We start from the raw sequence: 17,545 nt of genomic DNA on the forward strand, positions 1-17,545 counted from the left end.
GCAACGGTAATGCCATTGAATGTCAAGGGGAGATGGTTAGAATCTCTCTTTTTGGAGATGGTCATTGCCTGGCACTTGTGTTGTGCAATTGTTACTCCAGCTAATAACTAGAAGTTTGAATCTCTTTTTAAAAGTTATCGGTCTCAATGGAGATCATAACAATTCTTACAATATGGATGTCTCTGGCAAGACTGGTATTTATTAACTAACCCTAGATTTGACTGAGTTGCTTCATAGGGCATTCAAAAGCCAACCATTTTTCAATTCTTAAATCTGAATCTTCTAGCTACTGAACTTTCTGCTACTCAAAACAGTTTCTTCTTACTCCATCAAAACTCTTCATTATTTTGAACTTATCAATTAATTCTCCTCTTAACCTTCTCCGTTCTGAAGAAAATAACCCCAGTTTATTTAGTCCCTTTGAAGAACTGAAGCTCCACATCCTTAGATAAATCAAGTAAACCTTCTCTGTATGCTCTCTAAGGCCTTAACATCCATCCCTAAGTGTGGAGCCCAGAGTTGGACACAATACTCCAGCTGGGGCATAACCAATGATTTATGGGGTTTAGCATAATATCATTTTTATATCCCAGTTTATCAAAGCAAGGACTGTTCTCTCTTTCCTTACCAAAAATGCAATGTCAATTGACGAATACCTTTTTATTGTATATAGGAGTCTGGGCCAAGGCCTTGATGCAGTTGCAGAGTAAAATTTGGTTAGGATGAGAAATTTCAAAGCATGGTTGAGGACTGGGGCTTTGGTGGGGGGAGGGAGAAGGTGGTAGTGGGGAATGGGGGTGTCAGGCCAAGAAGTTGCAGAATAGGTTCATGATAGGATCAGAGTACAATGCTAGTACCAAAGGTCAGACGAAAATTATTGGAGCAATGCTAGGCCAACAGCCCCATGCTAGTCATTAAAATTACAGCAGGTTCGGAATTGTGGGTCTGGCAGAAGAGGTTAGAGGGAAAATTTACATGACTGGGGTAGGGCCAAAGGATGTAAAAATTACAGTCGGCTAGAAACTGTAAGAAAATTTAAACATAGAAATAGAAACGCATCAGAATTGAAAAAGTCGCAAGCTTATATGCCCCTGCATGGCAGATGCTGCATCAGGCATGGAGACATGGTAAGCAGCAGCAAGATGCACAAAGCACCACTCGGTGTACAGAGGACTCAAAATGGGTTGTGATAGGTCATTCTTGACAAAGGAAAACAGTGAATAACCACCTATTAATGTTGACCTTTGGATACTGACATGAAACTATTTGAAACACCAGGAAGTAAAGGTTTTTTTGGAGAGTTGATGCATGCCGTACAGAAGATTTCTAATGTAACATAGATTATACTAAATTGTCATCAATAACTGTTTGATTTGATTTAATGTCCCAGTAACAATTTTATGTTACTTTCCTTGCATTGCTTTTTTTATCTCATAGTTGTTAATATTATTCCGCTCTTTATACCTGCAGCATTCACCATTCCCTTACAAAGTGGAAAGGCAGTAAAACTGTTGGTAGGACAATGCCAATACTATTGTTCAGCCAGACAAAATTGTTATAATAGGATCTTTAATTATCTTCATATAGACTTGGGTAGTAATAGTTCGAAGGGGAGAGAGGAGGAAGAGTTTCAAAAGTGTGGCCAGGAGAATTTACTACATCAGTATGTTTCCAGTCCAGTGAGGAAGGAGGCATTGCTGAATCAAGAACCAGAGGATAGCAATTAAAAATGACTGGCAAAAGAAGCAACAGCAGCTTGAGGAAATACTTTTTAACACAGTGAGTGGTTAGGATCTGGAATCCTGCCTTACAAAATGGAGTTTTATAAGTATCTGCAGAGAAAGAATTTGTAAGGGCTCCAGGGAAAAAGCAGAGCAGTGAGACTAGGTGAGTTGCTCTTGCAAAAGGCTGGCATGGACATGACGGGCCAAATGGCCTTGTTCTTCATTGTGACCATTCTACAATTTTATAATTCTACGATGATAAAAGGTAGACAAATGAGCCAAGATACCTTCCCTTTTCTCCTTAGCCTACAAGGAAGTTTCTGACCTCAATTCTGCACATGATTTAAAGGGACAACTTAGATTTAATTACATAAAATCAACATGGTGTAATTCATATGCAAACCATGCTAGACTGCCTTGTGGCATAGCATATTTGTCTGCCAATATGCACTTTTGTACAATAAAATAAAATGTTCCAGTATTCTATTACTTAAACATAAAATATTTTTCTACATTGTAATGAAGATTGTAAATCGAAATCAGTAAATCAGACTTCTCTGTTCTTTATTTGTAGTGAACTACCAAGTACGTATTCTCAAACTTGTGTTGATTCACTATAGTTAAAATAGTTAACAGTAATTATTTTCCCAAGATGACTGGAATCTTTCACAAATAATGCCAGGTTATATTGTTAAAGGGTACAGAAAAAAATAATTAATCACAATAACCAGCTACGAGAATCTCAAAAAAAAGAACCGTTTGAAACTCAATATTTTTACCAATTTGTGATTCCTTTTCTGCATCAATAATGCTACAATTGTTGGTAAATTTAAGTTTCACCATTCACTAACGTCCCTGATTACTACATCATCATTTCCCTGCCTGGAATTTTCATTTGGAGATTATTGACAATAAAGAGTAACGTAGAACTAGAAGTTAGCAGTTATGAACATCTAACAGCTACAGTAGCCATCATTGCCTTTCTACCAACATTACTGTAGAGTGCAGAGTACTTCCTACCTCTTCTTGTTTTAATGCTACTTAATCCACTTACTGCAGAAGCTGCTGGCTAGAATTGTGAAATGTATACATTCCTTTCAAAAATGCTTTGAGTGAGCCAATGGATTGCTTGCAATACTGCATATTTTTAGATATCAAAAAGGCAAGAATCTGAACCAGACCATTTAAAACATACATTATAATACATTTCCGAATAGTGCTATACATGACTGCTCTCTTGCTTTATTACTTACAACACGTTGCATTCCAGGATCATTTGCAAGGAAATATTTAAGGATCCTGTGCCAAAAGGAGTTTTTTTTCCTTGCAATCAGGAAATTCTAATTAAAGCATTCTATACAAATGACAACAACAGCGACTTAATGAAACATTGCACGGAGCGTCACAGAAGCACTATAAAATAAAGTATGACACTGAGCCACATAAGGAGATATTGGGTCAGATGACCAAAAGCTTGGTCAAAGAGATAGGTTTCATGAAGCATCTTAAAGGAGGAAAACGAGGTAGAGAGGCGGAGCGGTGTAGGGAGAGTATTCCTGAACTTGGACCCTTGGCAACCTGGCCACCAATGGTTGAGCGATTAAAATTGAGGATGCACAAGAAGCTAGAATTAGAAGAGCATAGATAGCAAAGGGCTGGAGGAGATTACACAGGTAGCAATGGGCAAGGCCACGGCAGAATTTGAAATCAAGGATGAAAATTTTAAAGTTAATATGTTGCTTGACTGGGAGCCAGTGTAGGTCAGCAAGCACAGGAATGTTAGCGGAAAGGGACATACTGTGAGGTAAGGCACTGTCAGCAGAGTTTTGGATAACCTGAAATTTATGGATGGGAGAACATGGGAGAATAACAAGGAATGCATTGCAATAATCAAGTCTAGAACTAACGAAGGTGATGAATGAAGGTTTCAGAAGCAGATTGAGTTGAGATGAGGGACAAGTCGACGCTGTTACAGAAGTGGAAATAGATGATAACAACAAGAATCATGCTGAAAACTTTGACAGAATTCTGCACACAACATGCACATGGGTGCGACACTTTGCATTTGGAAGTGATTTTTAAGTCATCATTTGACATCTGAAAGTGATCAAGTAATGGAACTGACCTGAAACCATATCAGTTGTGAAGATTTGTTTGCCTGCAAACATTGAAACCACATCGATTGTGAACAGCAACCATTCAGCTGACATCATTGGTGTTGAACTGACATGGAATGATGCCAAATCAGATCTCGTCTAGCTTCAAGTGTGCTCACAGCAGGTAAACTGGCCTGTTTAAGCATTCACAGATAGAAATTATTATTGGAAATTAATGAAGCCCCTGCAGAACTGTACTTGGAAATTTTTCCCTGCAGTATGGTTAAGTGCATGTACCAGCAATTATTCACTGGAGTTTAGAAGAGAGGGGATTTGTTCCTGCAGTGTGGTTAAGTACACATACCAGCCTATATTCACTGGAGTTTAGAAGAATGAGAGGGATCTCGATGAAATATATAAAATTCTGACAGGGCTGACAGACTGAATGCAGGGATGATGTTTCCTCTTGCTGAGGATTCTGGAACAAGAGGTCACAGTCTGAGAATACGGGGCAGGCCATTTAGCACTGAGATGATGAAAAATTTCTTCACTCAGAGGGTGGTGAACATGTGGAATTCTCTACCACAGAAGGCTGTGGAGGCCAAGTCAATGAATATATTTCAGAAACAAAAAGATAGATTTCTAGACTCCAAAGGTGTCAAGGGGTATGGGGAGAGAGCGGGAGTATGACATTGAGATAGAGGATCAGCCATGATCATACTGAATGGTGAAGCAGGCTCGAAGGGCTGAATGACCTACTCCTGCTTGTATTTTCTATATTTCTATTAGTATGGGCTAGCCCGGTAGTGAACACGTCCGCCTCCCAATTTTGTGGAACCCAGAATATAGAGATATAGTTAGGCGGAACATAGATATTAGGTAGAATTTGTAAATAATTCGGACCTTATACGTTAGAATTGAATAAATGGTTACAACTGGTTAACAGGCAGAAAAGGGCTAAAACTTTTTACCCACTTTTCACACATAGGGACAGCTCTGAGTTTAAGATAAAGTACTTCATGTGTTTGGAATCAATGGAAATTTTAAGAAGCCTTTTTCAGACACATAGGCTAGATATAGGCTAGTCTCAAGACTAGTGGGGCACCCCATCTACACATAACCACCTACCCACCTACCCCACACAACTTTCCTAGGCCCAACCAACCCCACCCCCTATCCCACCAGTCCCTACCTCCTTAACCATACACTCCTACCCCCTCCTATCCTCACTCCCTGTCCTAGCCCCTACCCCCTCACCTCCTCCAACTCACCACCCCTACTCCTTCCTACCCCCACCGTCCCACCTCCCTCCCACCCCCCAACCCTCCTACCCCCAGCCCTATTCCCAACTCCTAATCCCCTATCCCCCTGCCACCTACCAACCACCCCCACACATCACCTACCCCCACCTCTCTACCCCTCTACATCCCACTCCCTCATCCTCCCCATCCCCTCCTATCCCCTACCCCATCCCCATCCCCTCCTATCCCCTACCCCATCCCCCACATCCTCTTACCCCCTACCCTGATCCATTCCTGTCCCTTACCCGTATCCCTTCCTATCCCCTACCCCCCACCCACTCTGATCCCCTACTCTCCCACGCCTTCCTATCCTCTACCCCTACCCACTTCCTGGTCGAGGACTGGCCAGAACTGGAAGCAATGTCAGGCTCAACAGGAAGTGATAACAGAGGTCTGCTCAACACGGGCCACAATCAAGGTGAGTTTCCTTACTGTTCTGGGAGGGATAAAGAGAGAGACAGAGAGAGAGAGGGAGGGAGACACGAGAGAGAGAGAGAGAGAGAGGGACAGGGACAGAGAGAGACAGTACAAGGATAAAGAGAGAGAGTCATAGAGTCATAGAGGTCTACAGCACAGAAAAAAGCCCTTCGGCCCATCGAGTCTGTGCTGGTCAAACAAGTACCTAACTATTCTAATCCCATTTTCCAGCATTAGGCCCATTGCCTTGAAAGCCATGTCATCGCAAGTGCACATCCAAATACTTCTTAAATGTTGAGGGTTTCCGCCTCTACCATCCTTTCAGACAGTGAGTTCCAGATTCTCACCACCCTCTGGGTGAAAAAATTCTTCCTCACATCCCCTCTAAACCTCCTGCCCCTTACCTTAAATCTATGCCCCCTGGTTATTGATCCCTCCACCAAGGGGAAAAGTTCCTTCCTGTCTACCCTATCTATGCCCCTCATAATTTTATACAACTCATTCATGTATCCCCTCAATCTCCTCTGCTCCAGGGAAAATAACCCCAGTCTGTCCAATCTCTCTTCATAACTAAAACTCTCCAGCCCAGGAAATATTCTGGTAAATCGCCTCTGCACTCTCTCTAGTGCAATCACATCCTTCCTATAATGCGGATTCCAGAACTGCACGCAAAACTCCAGCTGTGGCCTAACCAGCATTTTATACAGTTCCAGAATAACCTCCCTGCTCTTATATTCTATGCCTCCGCTAATAAAGGCAAGTATCCCATATGCCTTCTTAACCACCTTATCTACCTGTCCCGCTACCTTAAGGGACCAGTGGACATGCACACCAAGGTCCCTCTGATCCTTGGTACTTTCCAGGGTCCTACCATTCATTGCGTATTCTCGTGCCTTGTTTGTCCTGCCCAAGTGCATCACCTCACACTTATCCGGATTAAAATTCCATTTGCCACTGATCAGCCCATCTGACCAGCCCATCTATACCCTCCTGTAATCTAAGGCTAACCTCCTCACTATTTACCACCCACCAATTTTCGTGTCATCTGCGAACTTACTGATCAACCCTCCTACATTCAAGTCTAAATCGTTTATATATACCACGAACAGCAAGGGACCTAATACCGATCCCTGTGGAACCCCACTGGACACTGGCATCCAGTCACAAAAACACCCTTCGGCCATCACCCTCTGCTTCCTGCCACTCAGCCAATTCTGGATCCAATTTGCCAAATTACCTTGGATCCCATGGGCTCTTACCTTTGTTATCAGTCTCTCATGCGGGACCTTATCAAAAGTCTTGCTGAAGTCCAAATAGACTACGTCAAATGCATTGCCCTCATCTACACACCTGGTCACCTTTTCGAAAAATTCAATCAAATTGGTCAGACATGACCTCCCCTTAACCAAACCATGCTGACTGTCCTTGATTAATCCCTGCCACTCCAAGTGTAGATTAATTCTGTCCCTCAGAAAATTGCTTCCAATAGTTTCCCCATCTCTGTGGTTAGATGACATGGACACAGAGACACAGGGACACAGAGAGACAGAGAGACAGGGACAAGAGAGACAGGGACACACAGAGAGAGAGAGACAGGGACAAAAAGAGACAGGGCCAGAGAGAGAGAGAGAGAGCGAGAGAGATGGACAGGAACAGAAAGAGGCAGGCAGAGAGAGAGAGAGAGAAAGAGAGAGTGACATGGACACAGAGAGACAGGGACAGAGAGAGAAAGGGACAGAGAGAGAGAGAGAGAGAGAGAGAGAGAGAAAGGGACAGAGGGGAGAGAGAGAGAGAGTGACATGGATACAGAGAGGCAGGAGAAAGAGAGAGAGAGTGGGAGTGAGAGAGACAGGGACAGAGAGAGTGATATGGACACAGAGAGACAGGGACAGGGAGAGAGAGAGGAGAGAAAGGGACATAGAGAGACAGGGACAGGGAGAGAGAGAGAGACACACACACACAGAGACAGAGATACAGGGAGAGAGAGAGACACAAACACAGGGATACAGGGGAGAGAGAGAGACAGAGGGACACAGGGAGATAGAGATACACGGAAAGATAGACATGCAGGAACTGAGAGGGGGATGGGACAGAGAGGGTGGGGAGAGGGGACAGCAAGACTGGAAGGGAGTGGGGAGAGCCTGGTAAGGGAAGAGGCTTTAAGAGGGGTGGGGAGGGCCGAGGTTGAGGGTGGGGCATGTAAGCCTGAGGTTTGAGGGGGTATTGGGGATAGGCCCCAAGACTGGGGTGGGAGCTGGCACACAGTCCCATGTAGATACCGGCAGGCCTGAGGAGGAGGTGAAGGGTCCAGACCAAGAGAGCTGGGTGCTGGGTGTTGCCAACTTATGGAAGGGGAAGTGGGTTCTGGAAGAACTGAAGGTGGGGCAAGGGGTGCACCACAAGACTGCAGCTTTTTCCATGCACTGGGCAGTATATTTTTCTCTTTAAAATGTTTTTATCCACAATATGTTTTAGATTTTTCTGATCTTACCCCTTCAGGCATAAACCTTGCTGGGATGCCTAGTTTTCTTGGGCAGTAACAAGGCCTGGATATAGGGGAGGACCCCACCCTGGGCTATGGTGACTTTTCTCGAGGGCTTGTTGAGCTCCTTGTCATTGATGATGGTGAGCTGCAGGTGGCGGAGGCTGATGCGGATCTTCTTGTTGTCCTGGGCCACATTGCCCGCCAGCCCCTGGATCTCAGTGACCAGGTAATCAAGGACAGTGGCCAGGTAGATGGTGACTGTTAGGGAGTTCCAGGATTTTGACTCAGCGACAGTGAAGGAATGGCGAGTCAGGATGATGAATGGCTTGGAGAGGAGCTTGCAGGTGCTGGTGTTCCCATGCATCTGCTGCCTTTGTGGAAGACGTTGCAGGTTTGAAAGGTGCTGTCGAGGAGCCTTGGTGAGTTGCTAGCTTTCTTATTTCATTATATACCTTTAAATTTAATTCCACTGCTCTGTTACTTTTCAATGGTGCCACATTCACTTTGTTACTTACATTGTTGATTTGTTCCTTTACCCTGCCAATTCCCCCACCCCCAACGAAGCGACTCTTGGTTTTTTTCCCCAGATTGGTGACCATGGTGGTTTCGGCACAGCAGAGGCACCAGAGAATGATCAGAAGTGGGGGGTAAAATGTCAGCTGAAATGGAACAGGTAAAGGAAGTTCTTGGGGAAAATTTCAAAAATAAGTGGTAAGATTTGTTTATTTTTCCCATCATAACATCTAGGAAGCTGCACTGATATCCTCCTGGGTCTCCTGATGCCTAATGGTCGCACTTAATGCCTAGTGATCACTTCCAAATATGCATGAACGTTTCCACAAGCCAGCTATGAGTGCTTCAATGACCTGTGATCAAAGGTAGGAGTGCTTCAATGATCTGCGATCAATACTCATTCCAAATTACACCATCTGACGATACATAGCTTCAGACACACTAATCTCACTATCCAAATCTCCAATATGAGGTGCCATCATTTGCAGCTCTACATCAGAATATTAATGTACCCCATAATTTGAACTAACTTACCAGTGACTGTTCATTGTAACATTTAGTGAAAGATTTTGTTGTTGATGTTGTTTCAAACCAACACATGCTTTGTTGACTACACAGGACTAGGTACCTCTGAGCAGAGATCTTGCCTGGTTACTAGCCATGCCACAATAGCTGTGGATTTGGATCTCTTCAGGGTCCACCTATAAACAATATTGGCCCAGATTGTCCGGGCTCCAGATCGTCAGAGCCCAGACATACGACCCAAGATGTGCACCAGGATCCCGTGGAAGTCCTGATGTGCTGAAATCCATGGGAATTGCCCAAGAAGTTTCAACTTCCAATGAGCAATTTCCCTGCTCCCCGGGACTCTCCATGAATGTCTCTGGCACTGAGTTACAATTGGAGACTTCAGGCAATTCCTCGACGTTTACCAGGAAATGTTAGACAGATAAAAATCTAGTCTAATATCTGGATAACTACACAATGGAGCCCCCCTCCCCCAATCACTCACACCGACAACACCCCAACTATTCCTCCCGGCCATCTGACTTCACCCCTGCACCCTCCCAACTATCCTCGACCCAACCCGACCCAACTACGCCCCTGAGCCTCCAGCTACCCCCTGACCACATGACTAAACCCCCTTCTCCCCCCCACCACCTGACTACTCCCCCAACCAGGCCCAAATACCCCTCCCGACCACACTACACCCCTGACACCTGACTACCCCTTTAAGCCCCAAACACCCCCGACCCAATCCAACTACCCCTCCTGACCACGCTACCCCCCGACCACCTGACTACCCACCTCAACCAGACCTGACTACCCCCACCACTCAACTACCACCTGAACTATCCGTGACCCACCTACCCACTTACCTACTTTTCATCTCACCCACCTACCGCCTCACCCACCTGCCGCCCTATCCATCTACCACCCTATCCGCCTACCACCCTACCCACATACCACCTCACCCACTTTCCCCCTCATCCACCACCTTACCCACCTACCACCGTACCCACATAGCCCCTCTCCAATGTCCTGCCTCACCTACGTACCACCTCACCCATGTGCCACCTCACCCACCTATTCCCTCACCCACCTTCCCCCTCACCCACCTGCCACCTCACCAACCCACCATCTCACCCAATCACCACCTCACCCACCTACCACCTCACCCATCTGCCAACTTACCCACCTACCATCTCACCCACTCACTGATTTACCCACCTTACCTACTTACTTCACTCACCTACCCGCCTTTTCTTCTCCAAAGACCACAACTTGGCCTCCCTCCTCATTCTTCAGTGCATCTTATGGCAGAAGCAAGGAGTTCACTGGTTTCTACACCACCAAAAGAGAGCAGCACCCTCACATCCCACTGCCTTCCTTGCCCAAGGCCTCCAATCATCCCATATTAAGTAACTATTTCATTGCAAGCTTTTGATGCAATATTGCAATGCCCACTGGACTAGTTCAAAATATCTGAATTGTTCTTCGGACCTTATTCATATTCTCAATGAGAATCCTTGCCCTCATAAAAGCCTTGTTTAGTTGTGTTCTGCTGCTGCATATCGATGGACCAAATTTGTTATGGGTCATAGCTGCAATGGGTTCTTAAGTTCTCCAAGTAGCCAAGCCTCCAACCTTCTTTTCCTTTGAACTCCCAGGAAAGTTGCATTTGTTTGGATTAGTTGTTAGATACTCATTGGATGCTCATGGAATAAAAATCCTTTCACACCATGCTGGCCACAGCATTGTACACAGGGCCATGATTGACTTTGTGCGTATGATGAATAATTCCCTGCTCCCTTGTTAAGATAATAGTGCCTGGAAATTTCATTCAATTAAAACTTTAATGGTCTTAATCGGCTGGTTAATTGTTGCCGGGCGTGCTGCCGACTCCCACTCCGACTGAAATATCACGCGAGTGCGCGATAACATCGGGACACTCGCCCGACGTCACCGCGCATCACTTCACACTCGAGCGGGTCGGGCCTAGAACTGACAAAATCAGTATGATGTGTCATACAGAATTAATAGTACACAGCTCTATATTAACACACAGTTAATGTGATAAATGTAATAGTGGGGAAAAATTTAACCTTTAATATCTAAATCCAAATTTTCTCATGGTTATGCAATATACCATTAAGTAATTTCCCTGTGCTCTTACCTTTTCTGCATACTATGCATTATGCTCATTTGAAAAGTCAAATGATATATCAGAAATTACAATTACACATACAAAAGGCAATAAATTGCAGAAATGATGAGCAGGGCGACTGATTTATGATAGCTGAATAAACCAAATTCTGCTTTTATTGTTAGATTCTGGGATGTTAGCCAATGCTTTGGAGACTGTGGTCTGTGCATTTTTCCACTTGTGTAAGAAAACTGCAAGCTGCTGGCTTTAATAATAATTCAAATTGATGAGATGCACAATTAGTTATAGTTAAAATAAACTTCATAACTACCAAAATCAATTGTATTCACATCAAAGAGATTGGACTGAATTTACTATAAGTTTTTTTTCAGGCTTACATTTTCTTATTGCAGCAAAATGTATATTTTTCTAGAAAGAAAATAAATGTAACTCCAGTGGTTGCAAAGATCAGTTCTGTAATTGTGTAGCCCACTTTGTGGATGGCTGAATTTCCCCTTAACTTGTACATGGCAATGTTTACAAAGCAAATTACTACCATTATGCTATTTTAGAAGGTATGTTATTAGGCAACATACCACTCTGAAGTGTCTTGTCTTTACTGTTCTTGTCTTTGCTTTCTGTCTGATATACAGGTCACACCTACACACATGGGGCAGAAATTTGCACTAAGTGGGCGGGCGTGCGCCTGACCCGCTCAAGCGTAAAATGATGCGCAATGACGTCGAGCGGGTGTCCCGATGTTATTGCGCACTCACGCGATATTTCGGTCAGAGGGCACACACGGGAGTCGGCAATGCGCCCACCTACAATTAACAGGCCTGTTAAAGCCATTAAAGTTCTAATTGAATGAAATTTTTCACTGCCCGTCCAACCTTACAGTTGGCGGGCAGGCAAAAATGCCAAGTGACCTTTGGGTTTTTTAATCTCTGTTGGCCAGGCCTCATTTAGGAAATGTAGATAGCCTTTGTATAATCCCCTTTGAATTTGTTCTCTGCAGCCACAGGGGTGGTTAGCGTCTCTTCAAAGATAACGAGTTGTCACCTTCTCAGATATTGTCAGAAACGTCCTTTTGTTCAGGGTCACAGGCAGACATAGCTCCAGCCTTTTTAAAGTCTTTGTCCAGTTTTCAAAAATTTTAAGAGGTAACCCAGTTGATATATAAATATTTCATAAAAATATGTGAGGTCTTAGCTCCGTGACATTTAATATCTTACATGTATAGAATATACATAATGATGGCCGGGAGTTTTACCTTGACGGGCGGGTGGGCTCGGGAGCAGTCGTGAAGGCAACTGCCGCCCGCGATCGGGCCCCAACATTGATTTCTAGCTGACTGGCCAATTAACGGCCAGCTAGCATGAAACACACACTGCGGTGCTCAGCTCTGCCGGGGTGGGGGTGGGAGGAGGGCGAGCGTGGAAGTTCACGCAGGCGTGTGCCTGTGCACAATCAAATCTCCCTGAGGCACAGAGCTGTCTCAGGGAGCTGAAGATTATAACGCGAAAAATAAAAACGTTAGCAATGTTAAAAACATGCCCCCGCTCATGTGACTCTGTCACTCGTGACATGTTATGAGTGAATTTTAAATTTTTAAATTTAATTTTTAATTGCTGTTGGAAACCTCATCCACGTTTCCAACAGCAATTAAAAATTAAATAAAAATTTATAAATTCACTCGTAACATGTGGCAGAGCCACATGAGTTCGCGCTCGCCCTCCTCCCGCTCCCACCCCGGCAGAGCTGAGCGCTGCAGTGTGTGTTTCATGCTAGCTGGCCGTTAATTGTCCAGCCAGCGTGAAATCAATGTCGAGGCCCGATCGCGGGCAGCAGTTGGCTTCACGACTGCTCCCGAGCCCGCCCACTGTGCCCGCCTGACAAGGTCAAACTCCCGGCCATCATTATGTGTATTCTATAAATGTAAGATATTAAATGTCACGGAGCTAAGTCCTCACGTTATATTTTTATGAAATATATATATATCAACTGAGTTACTTCTTAAAATTAAAAAAAAACTGGACAAAGACTTTAAAAAGGCTGGAGCTGTGTCTGCCTGTGACCCTGAACAAAAGGATGTTTCTGACAATATCTGAGAAGGTGACAACTCGTTATCTTTGAAGAGACGCTAACTACCCCTGTGGCTACAAAGATCAATTTCAAAGGGAATTATACAAAGGCTATCTACATTTCATAAACCAGGCCTGGCCAACAGAGATTACCAATCTGCTAGGACAACCTCCTTTGAAATTCTTAATGGCTGAAACATTAACAATCTCAAGAATCCAAACAAAAGAATATGTGTCCTTTGCCAAAGCCAAAGTTGAGAGGTGGGAGTCACCTTACCACCACCCCGCCCCCTTCCCTCAGCTGGGAGACCCAGTTGTACTGTCTTGTTGTACTGCCATTCAGCCTGCCATTTTCCATCTAGCAAGCAGCAGTTCAGAAGAAGGGTTCTGTCTATGTTTGCATAACTGACACCCATCTACACTATTTCCACTGGAACCTCTGTACCAGCGCCTACAAGACAAATTCATCTCTACCTGCCTATCCTATTGTGAAGTCTTCTCTACTGGAAAAGTGAATTATCCAGCATCAGTCTTCAACCTGCTGACTTCTGTGAAAGAATACACCATTAAACTTTGATTCTGGACTTTGGACTCATATGAAACAATAATTCTTTATTCGCTGGTCTCTTTGCTCTGTAAATCTTTCTTTCTCTATCGCTCTTTTATTGTATGAATGTACTGGGGACTACATAATGACACCCCCTCCTGTGTTTTGAGTGTGTGTGAATAAACTAACCTTCTGAGTTTACACTATCTCAAGTTTGCTGTGGGGTTAATAATAAAAATTGGATCACGCCAAAACGGAGGGGTTGGTAAATATGCCACCGCTTATAAAGGGGGAAATCAAAATCAAAACACCTTCCTGTTTACAGCTGGGTAGCAAGAGGAGAAATCAGGGCTGATTAAATTAAACCTCCTCCTGTCTGTTAATTTTTCCACAAGTTAAACATACTTGTGGAAAATACTATCTTCATGTTTACAATAGACAGCATTGAAATACTGGATATCTCTCAATTCACTGTCAAAACCGTCATTTACATCTCCCTATCTAAAGATACATAAACTCAACCCCAAGAGATACAGAACATTAATGGGAGCTGTCACCCACTGTCTGTCAACAAAAAAAGCAAATATTGTACTGTTTTCCCACTGGGATGTTTATCTCACCCTTCACATAGTTCAGATATCAAAGAAGCATTCCAAAAAGTCAGCAACTAACAGGACATTTCAAACCATTATTTCTATAAGATTTATAGGATTTACTGATAAAACAGATGTAAAATAAACTGTAACATATACTGTAACCTCCAGCTTGTCAATGGTATAGTGACATTTGCTAGTCTGAAAAAATGACCATACACTTTCCTTTTTTGCTTTCTTTGTGAATTCACCAAACATTAACTTTTTTAGAAGTATAAAATACTAAAAGGCAAATAACCAAATAGTTTTGTTCACTGATTTCAAATCTTGCTGACAGAATAAATTTTGCTGTTCCAATATCTATTAATAGTTAAAAGAAAACTGATATGAAATATCCACAGATGCTGCCAGACCTGCTGAGTTTTACCAGTATTTTCTGCTTTTCTTTCAGATTCCCAGCATCCACAGTATTTTGCTTTTATAAAATGTCAATTCCTGATATCCCCAACTTGTTTACTCAACTGGATCAAATTGCACGCTTGCTCCCACATTCTTTTCTTGCCTTTTAAAATTTAAAATACATAAATAGCATGGACTAATTTCAGACATTTATTCCCTCATGCACAATTCAGCAGCACTTGTGTGACCTGGGGCAATATGAAAACTTACCATTACTGAGCAAGGAGCAATTCTCTTTGTAACTGTCATGGTTGTTTGGGAGGTTTGATCCCTCCCCATCCATCGCAGATTCAGACATCTACAAAAGCAGCAGCATTAAGCTTCATTGAGTGTTAAGTGCCAAGATAGCTTCTCTTTATTAAACAGAACTAAAAGATCATTAGCATAAATATTTCCAGAATTCCATAACTTTATTTCTATTCCAAAACCTTGCTCTTTAGTGCAAAATATTAAAAGTGAGTTAAGAGCAGATCTATGCTCCAATTGTAGATTGGAAGCTATATGTTAACTTTATAAGTTGAATGTTGGAGTTATTCTTAAACATACTTGTGGAAAATGCTATCTTCATGTTTACAATAGATAGCATCGAAATACTGGATATCTCTCAATTCACTGTCAAAACCGTCATTTACATCTCCCTATATAAAGATACATAAACTCAACCCCAAGAGATACAGAACATTAATGGGAGCTGTCACCCACTGTCAACAAAAAAAGCAAATATTGTACTGTTTTCCCACTGGGATGTTTATCTCACCCTTCACATAGTTCAGATATCAAAGAATCGTTCCAAAAAGTCAGCAACTAACAGGATATTTCAAACCATTATTTCTCCACCAGAAACTCCCATTTGCAAAATTAACAGAAGACATCCACGGTAAATGAGTCCAGGGCCCATTGTACCGGAGGCAACAGCATCCCCGGCTGCCCCGCTCCTACCTGGCCGAGCCCTCGGCAGTCCTGTCAGCGGTGGTCAGAGTGCGGGAATCCTCCTCTCCAGCCGCCCTGTTCCGCCGACAACTCCGCGGCTGCGAACTCAAGAGTATGCGGAGAGCTAACAGCACAGGAGGGAGGGAAGAAGAGAGGGGGGAGGGAAAGGGAGGAGAACAGCGAGAGGGGGAGAAGAGAAGGAACAAGAAGTTGAGGAAGTGAGGGAAAGGGAAAGGAGAGGTGGGAGGGGAAGGAAGGGAGAAGATGAGGAAAAGGGATGAGAGGGGGCAGAAGAGTAAGGAGGGGAAGGAAGGCAGTGTGAAAAGAGGACAGTGAGGAAGAAGGGGTGGTAAGAGGGAAGGGTGGGGAGGGAGTGGAGGGGAAAGGAGAGCAGAGGAATGGAGAGAGATGATGGGAAAGAGAAAGAGGGTGAGAGAAGGAGGAATGGGGAGGAAGAGGGGTATGGAGAGAGAAGGTGAATGAAGGGAGGAAAGGAGAGAGGGGAGGAGAAGAGAGAAGGGAGGGATAATGAAGGGAGATAAAGGAGGAGTGAGAAGGGAGGGGTAAGGGAGAGAAAGTGAGGAAGGAGTAGCAACCACAATAGCACATGTGGAGAAAGAAAGGGGGAGGGGGTGGGGAGACATGGATGAAAGAGGTCTGGTATTGGGCTGAATATGTAGATGAAGGTTAGTCCAAAATAAAAGCAGAAAATGCTGGAAAAACTTAGTAGGTCCGGCAGCATCTGTGGAACGAGAAACAAAGTTCACAGAATCACAGAATCTTAATGGAGAAGGAGGCCATTTGGCCCATCGTGTCTGAACCGGCTCTCCAAATGAGCAGTTTGACCTAGTGCCATTGCCCTGCCTTTTCCCCATACCCCTATACCTTGTTTCGATTCAAATAATCATCCAATGCCCTCGAATGCCTCGATTGAACCTGCCTCCACCACACTTCCAGGCAGTGCATTCCAGACCCAAACCACTCATTGTGTGAAAAAGTTTTTTTCTCATGTCACATTTGCTCCTTTTGCAAATGACTTAAATCTGTGCCCTCTTGTTTTTGATCCTTTTACAAGTCGGAACAGCTTCTCCCTATCTGCTCTGTGCAGCCCCCTCATGATTTTGAAAACTTCTATCAAATCTCCTCTTAGCCTTCTTCTCTCCAAGGAGAACAGTCCCAACCTCTCCAATCTATCCTCGTAGCTGAAGTTTCTCATCCCTGGAACCATTCTTGTTAACCTCTTCTGCACTCTCTGCAATGTGTTCACATCCTTCCTATAGTGTGGTGCCCAGAACTGTACACAATACCCCAGCTGAGGTCTAACGAATGTCTTATATAAATTCAGCATAACCTCCCTGCTCTTGTACTCTATGCCCCTATTAATAAAGCCCAGGATACTATATGTTTTATGAACTGCTCTCTCCACATGTCCTGCCACCTTCAATGATCTATGCACATATAACACCCAAGCCTTGCTGCTCCTGCACCCCCTTCAAAATTCCACCCCTTACTTTATATTGTCTGTTCATGTTCTTCCTACCAAAATGCATCACTTCACACTTCTCCGCATTGAACTTCATCTGCCACCTACCTGCCCACTCCACCAACTTGTGTTTGTCCTCTTGAAGCTCCACACCATCCTCCTTGCAGTTCACAACACTCCCAAGCTTTGTATCATCTGCAAACTTTGAAATTGTCCCCTGCACACCAAGATCTAGATCATTAATATATATCAGGAAAAGCAAGGGT

At 43.8% G+C, this 17,545-nt stretch overlaps 1 protein-coding gene across 1 annotated transcript in view; it reads right to left on the bottom strand.

Annotated features, from left to right (window-relative positions):
- LOC144681321 (myoD family inhibitor-like) overlaps positions 1 to 15,887 on the bottom strand; it is a 108,310-nt gene extending 92,423 nt beyond the window's left edge. The window contains exons 1-2 of the mRNA XM_078542921.1: positions 15,806 to 15,887; positions 15,077 to 15,164 (exon numbers count right to left, since the gene is read on the bottom strand). Of these exons, the coding sequence (XP_078399047.1) occupies positions 15,077 to 15,164 (88 nt within the window). The 5' untranslated portion in view covers positions 15,806 to 15,887. The remainder of the gene's footprint in view (positions 1 to 15,076; positions 15,165 to 15,805) is intronic.
- Positions 15,888 to 17,545: the final 1,658 nt, after the last annotated feature.

The sequence above is a fragment of the Cetorhinus maximus genome, chromosome 6 (assembly GCF_964194155.1).
Source record: "Cetorhinus maximus chromosome 6, sCetMax3.hap1.1, whole genome shotgun sequence".
Lineage (NCBI taxonomy): Eukaryota > Metazoa > Chordata > Chondrichthyes > Lamniformes > Cetorhinidae > Cetorhinus > Cetorhinus maximus.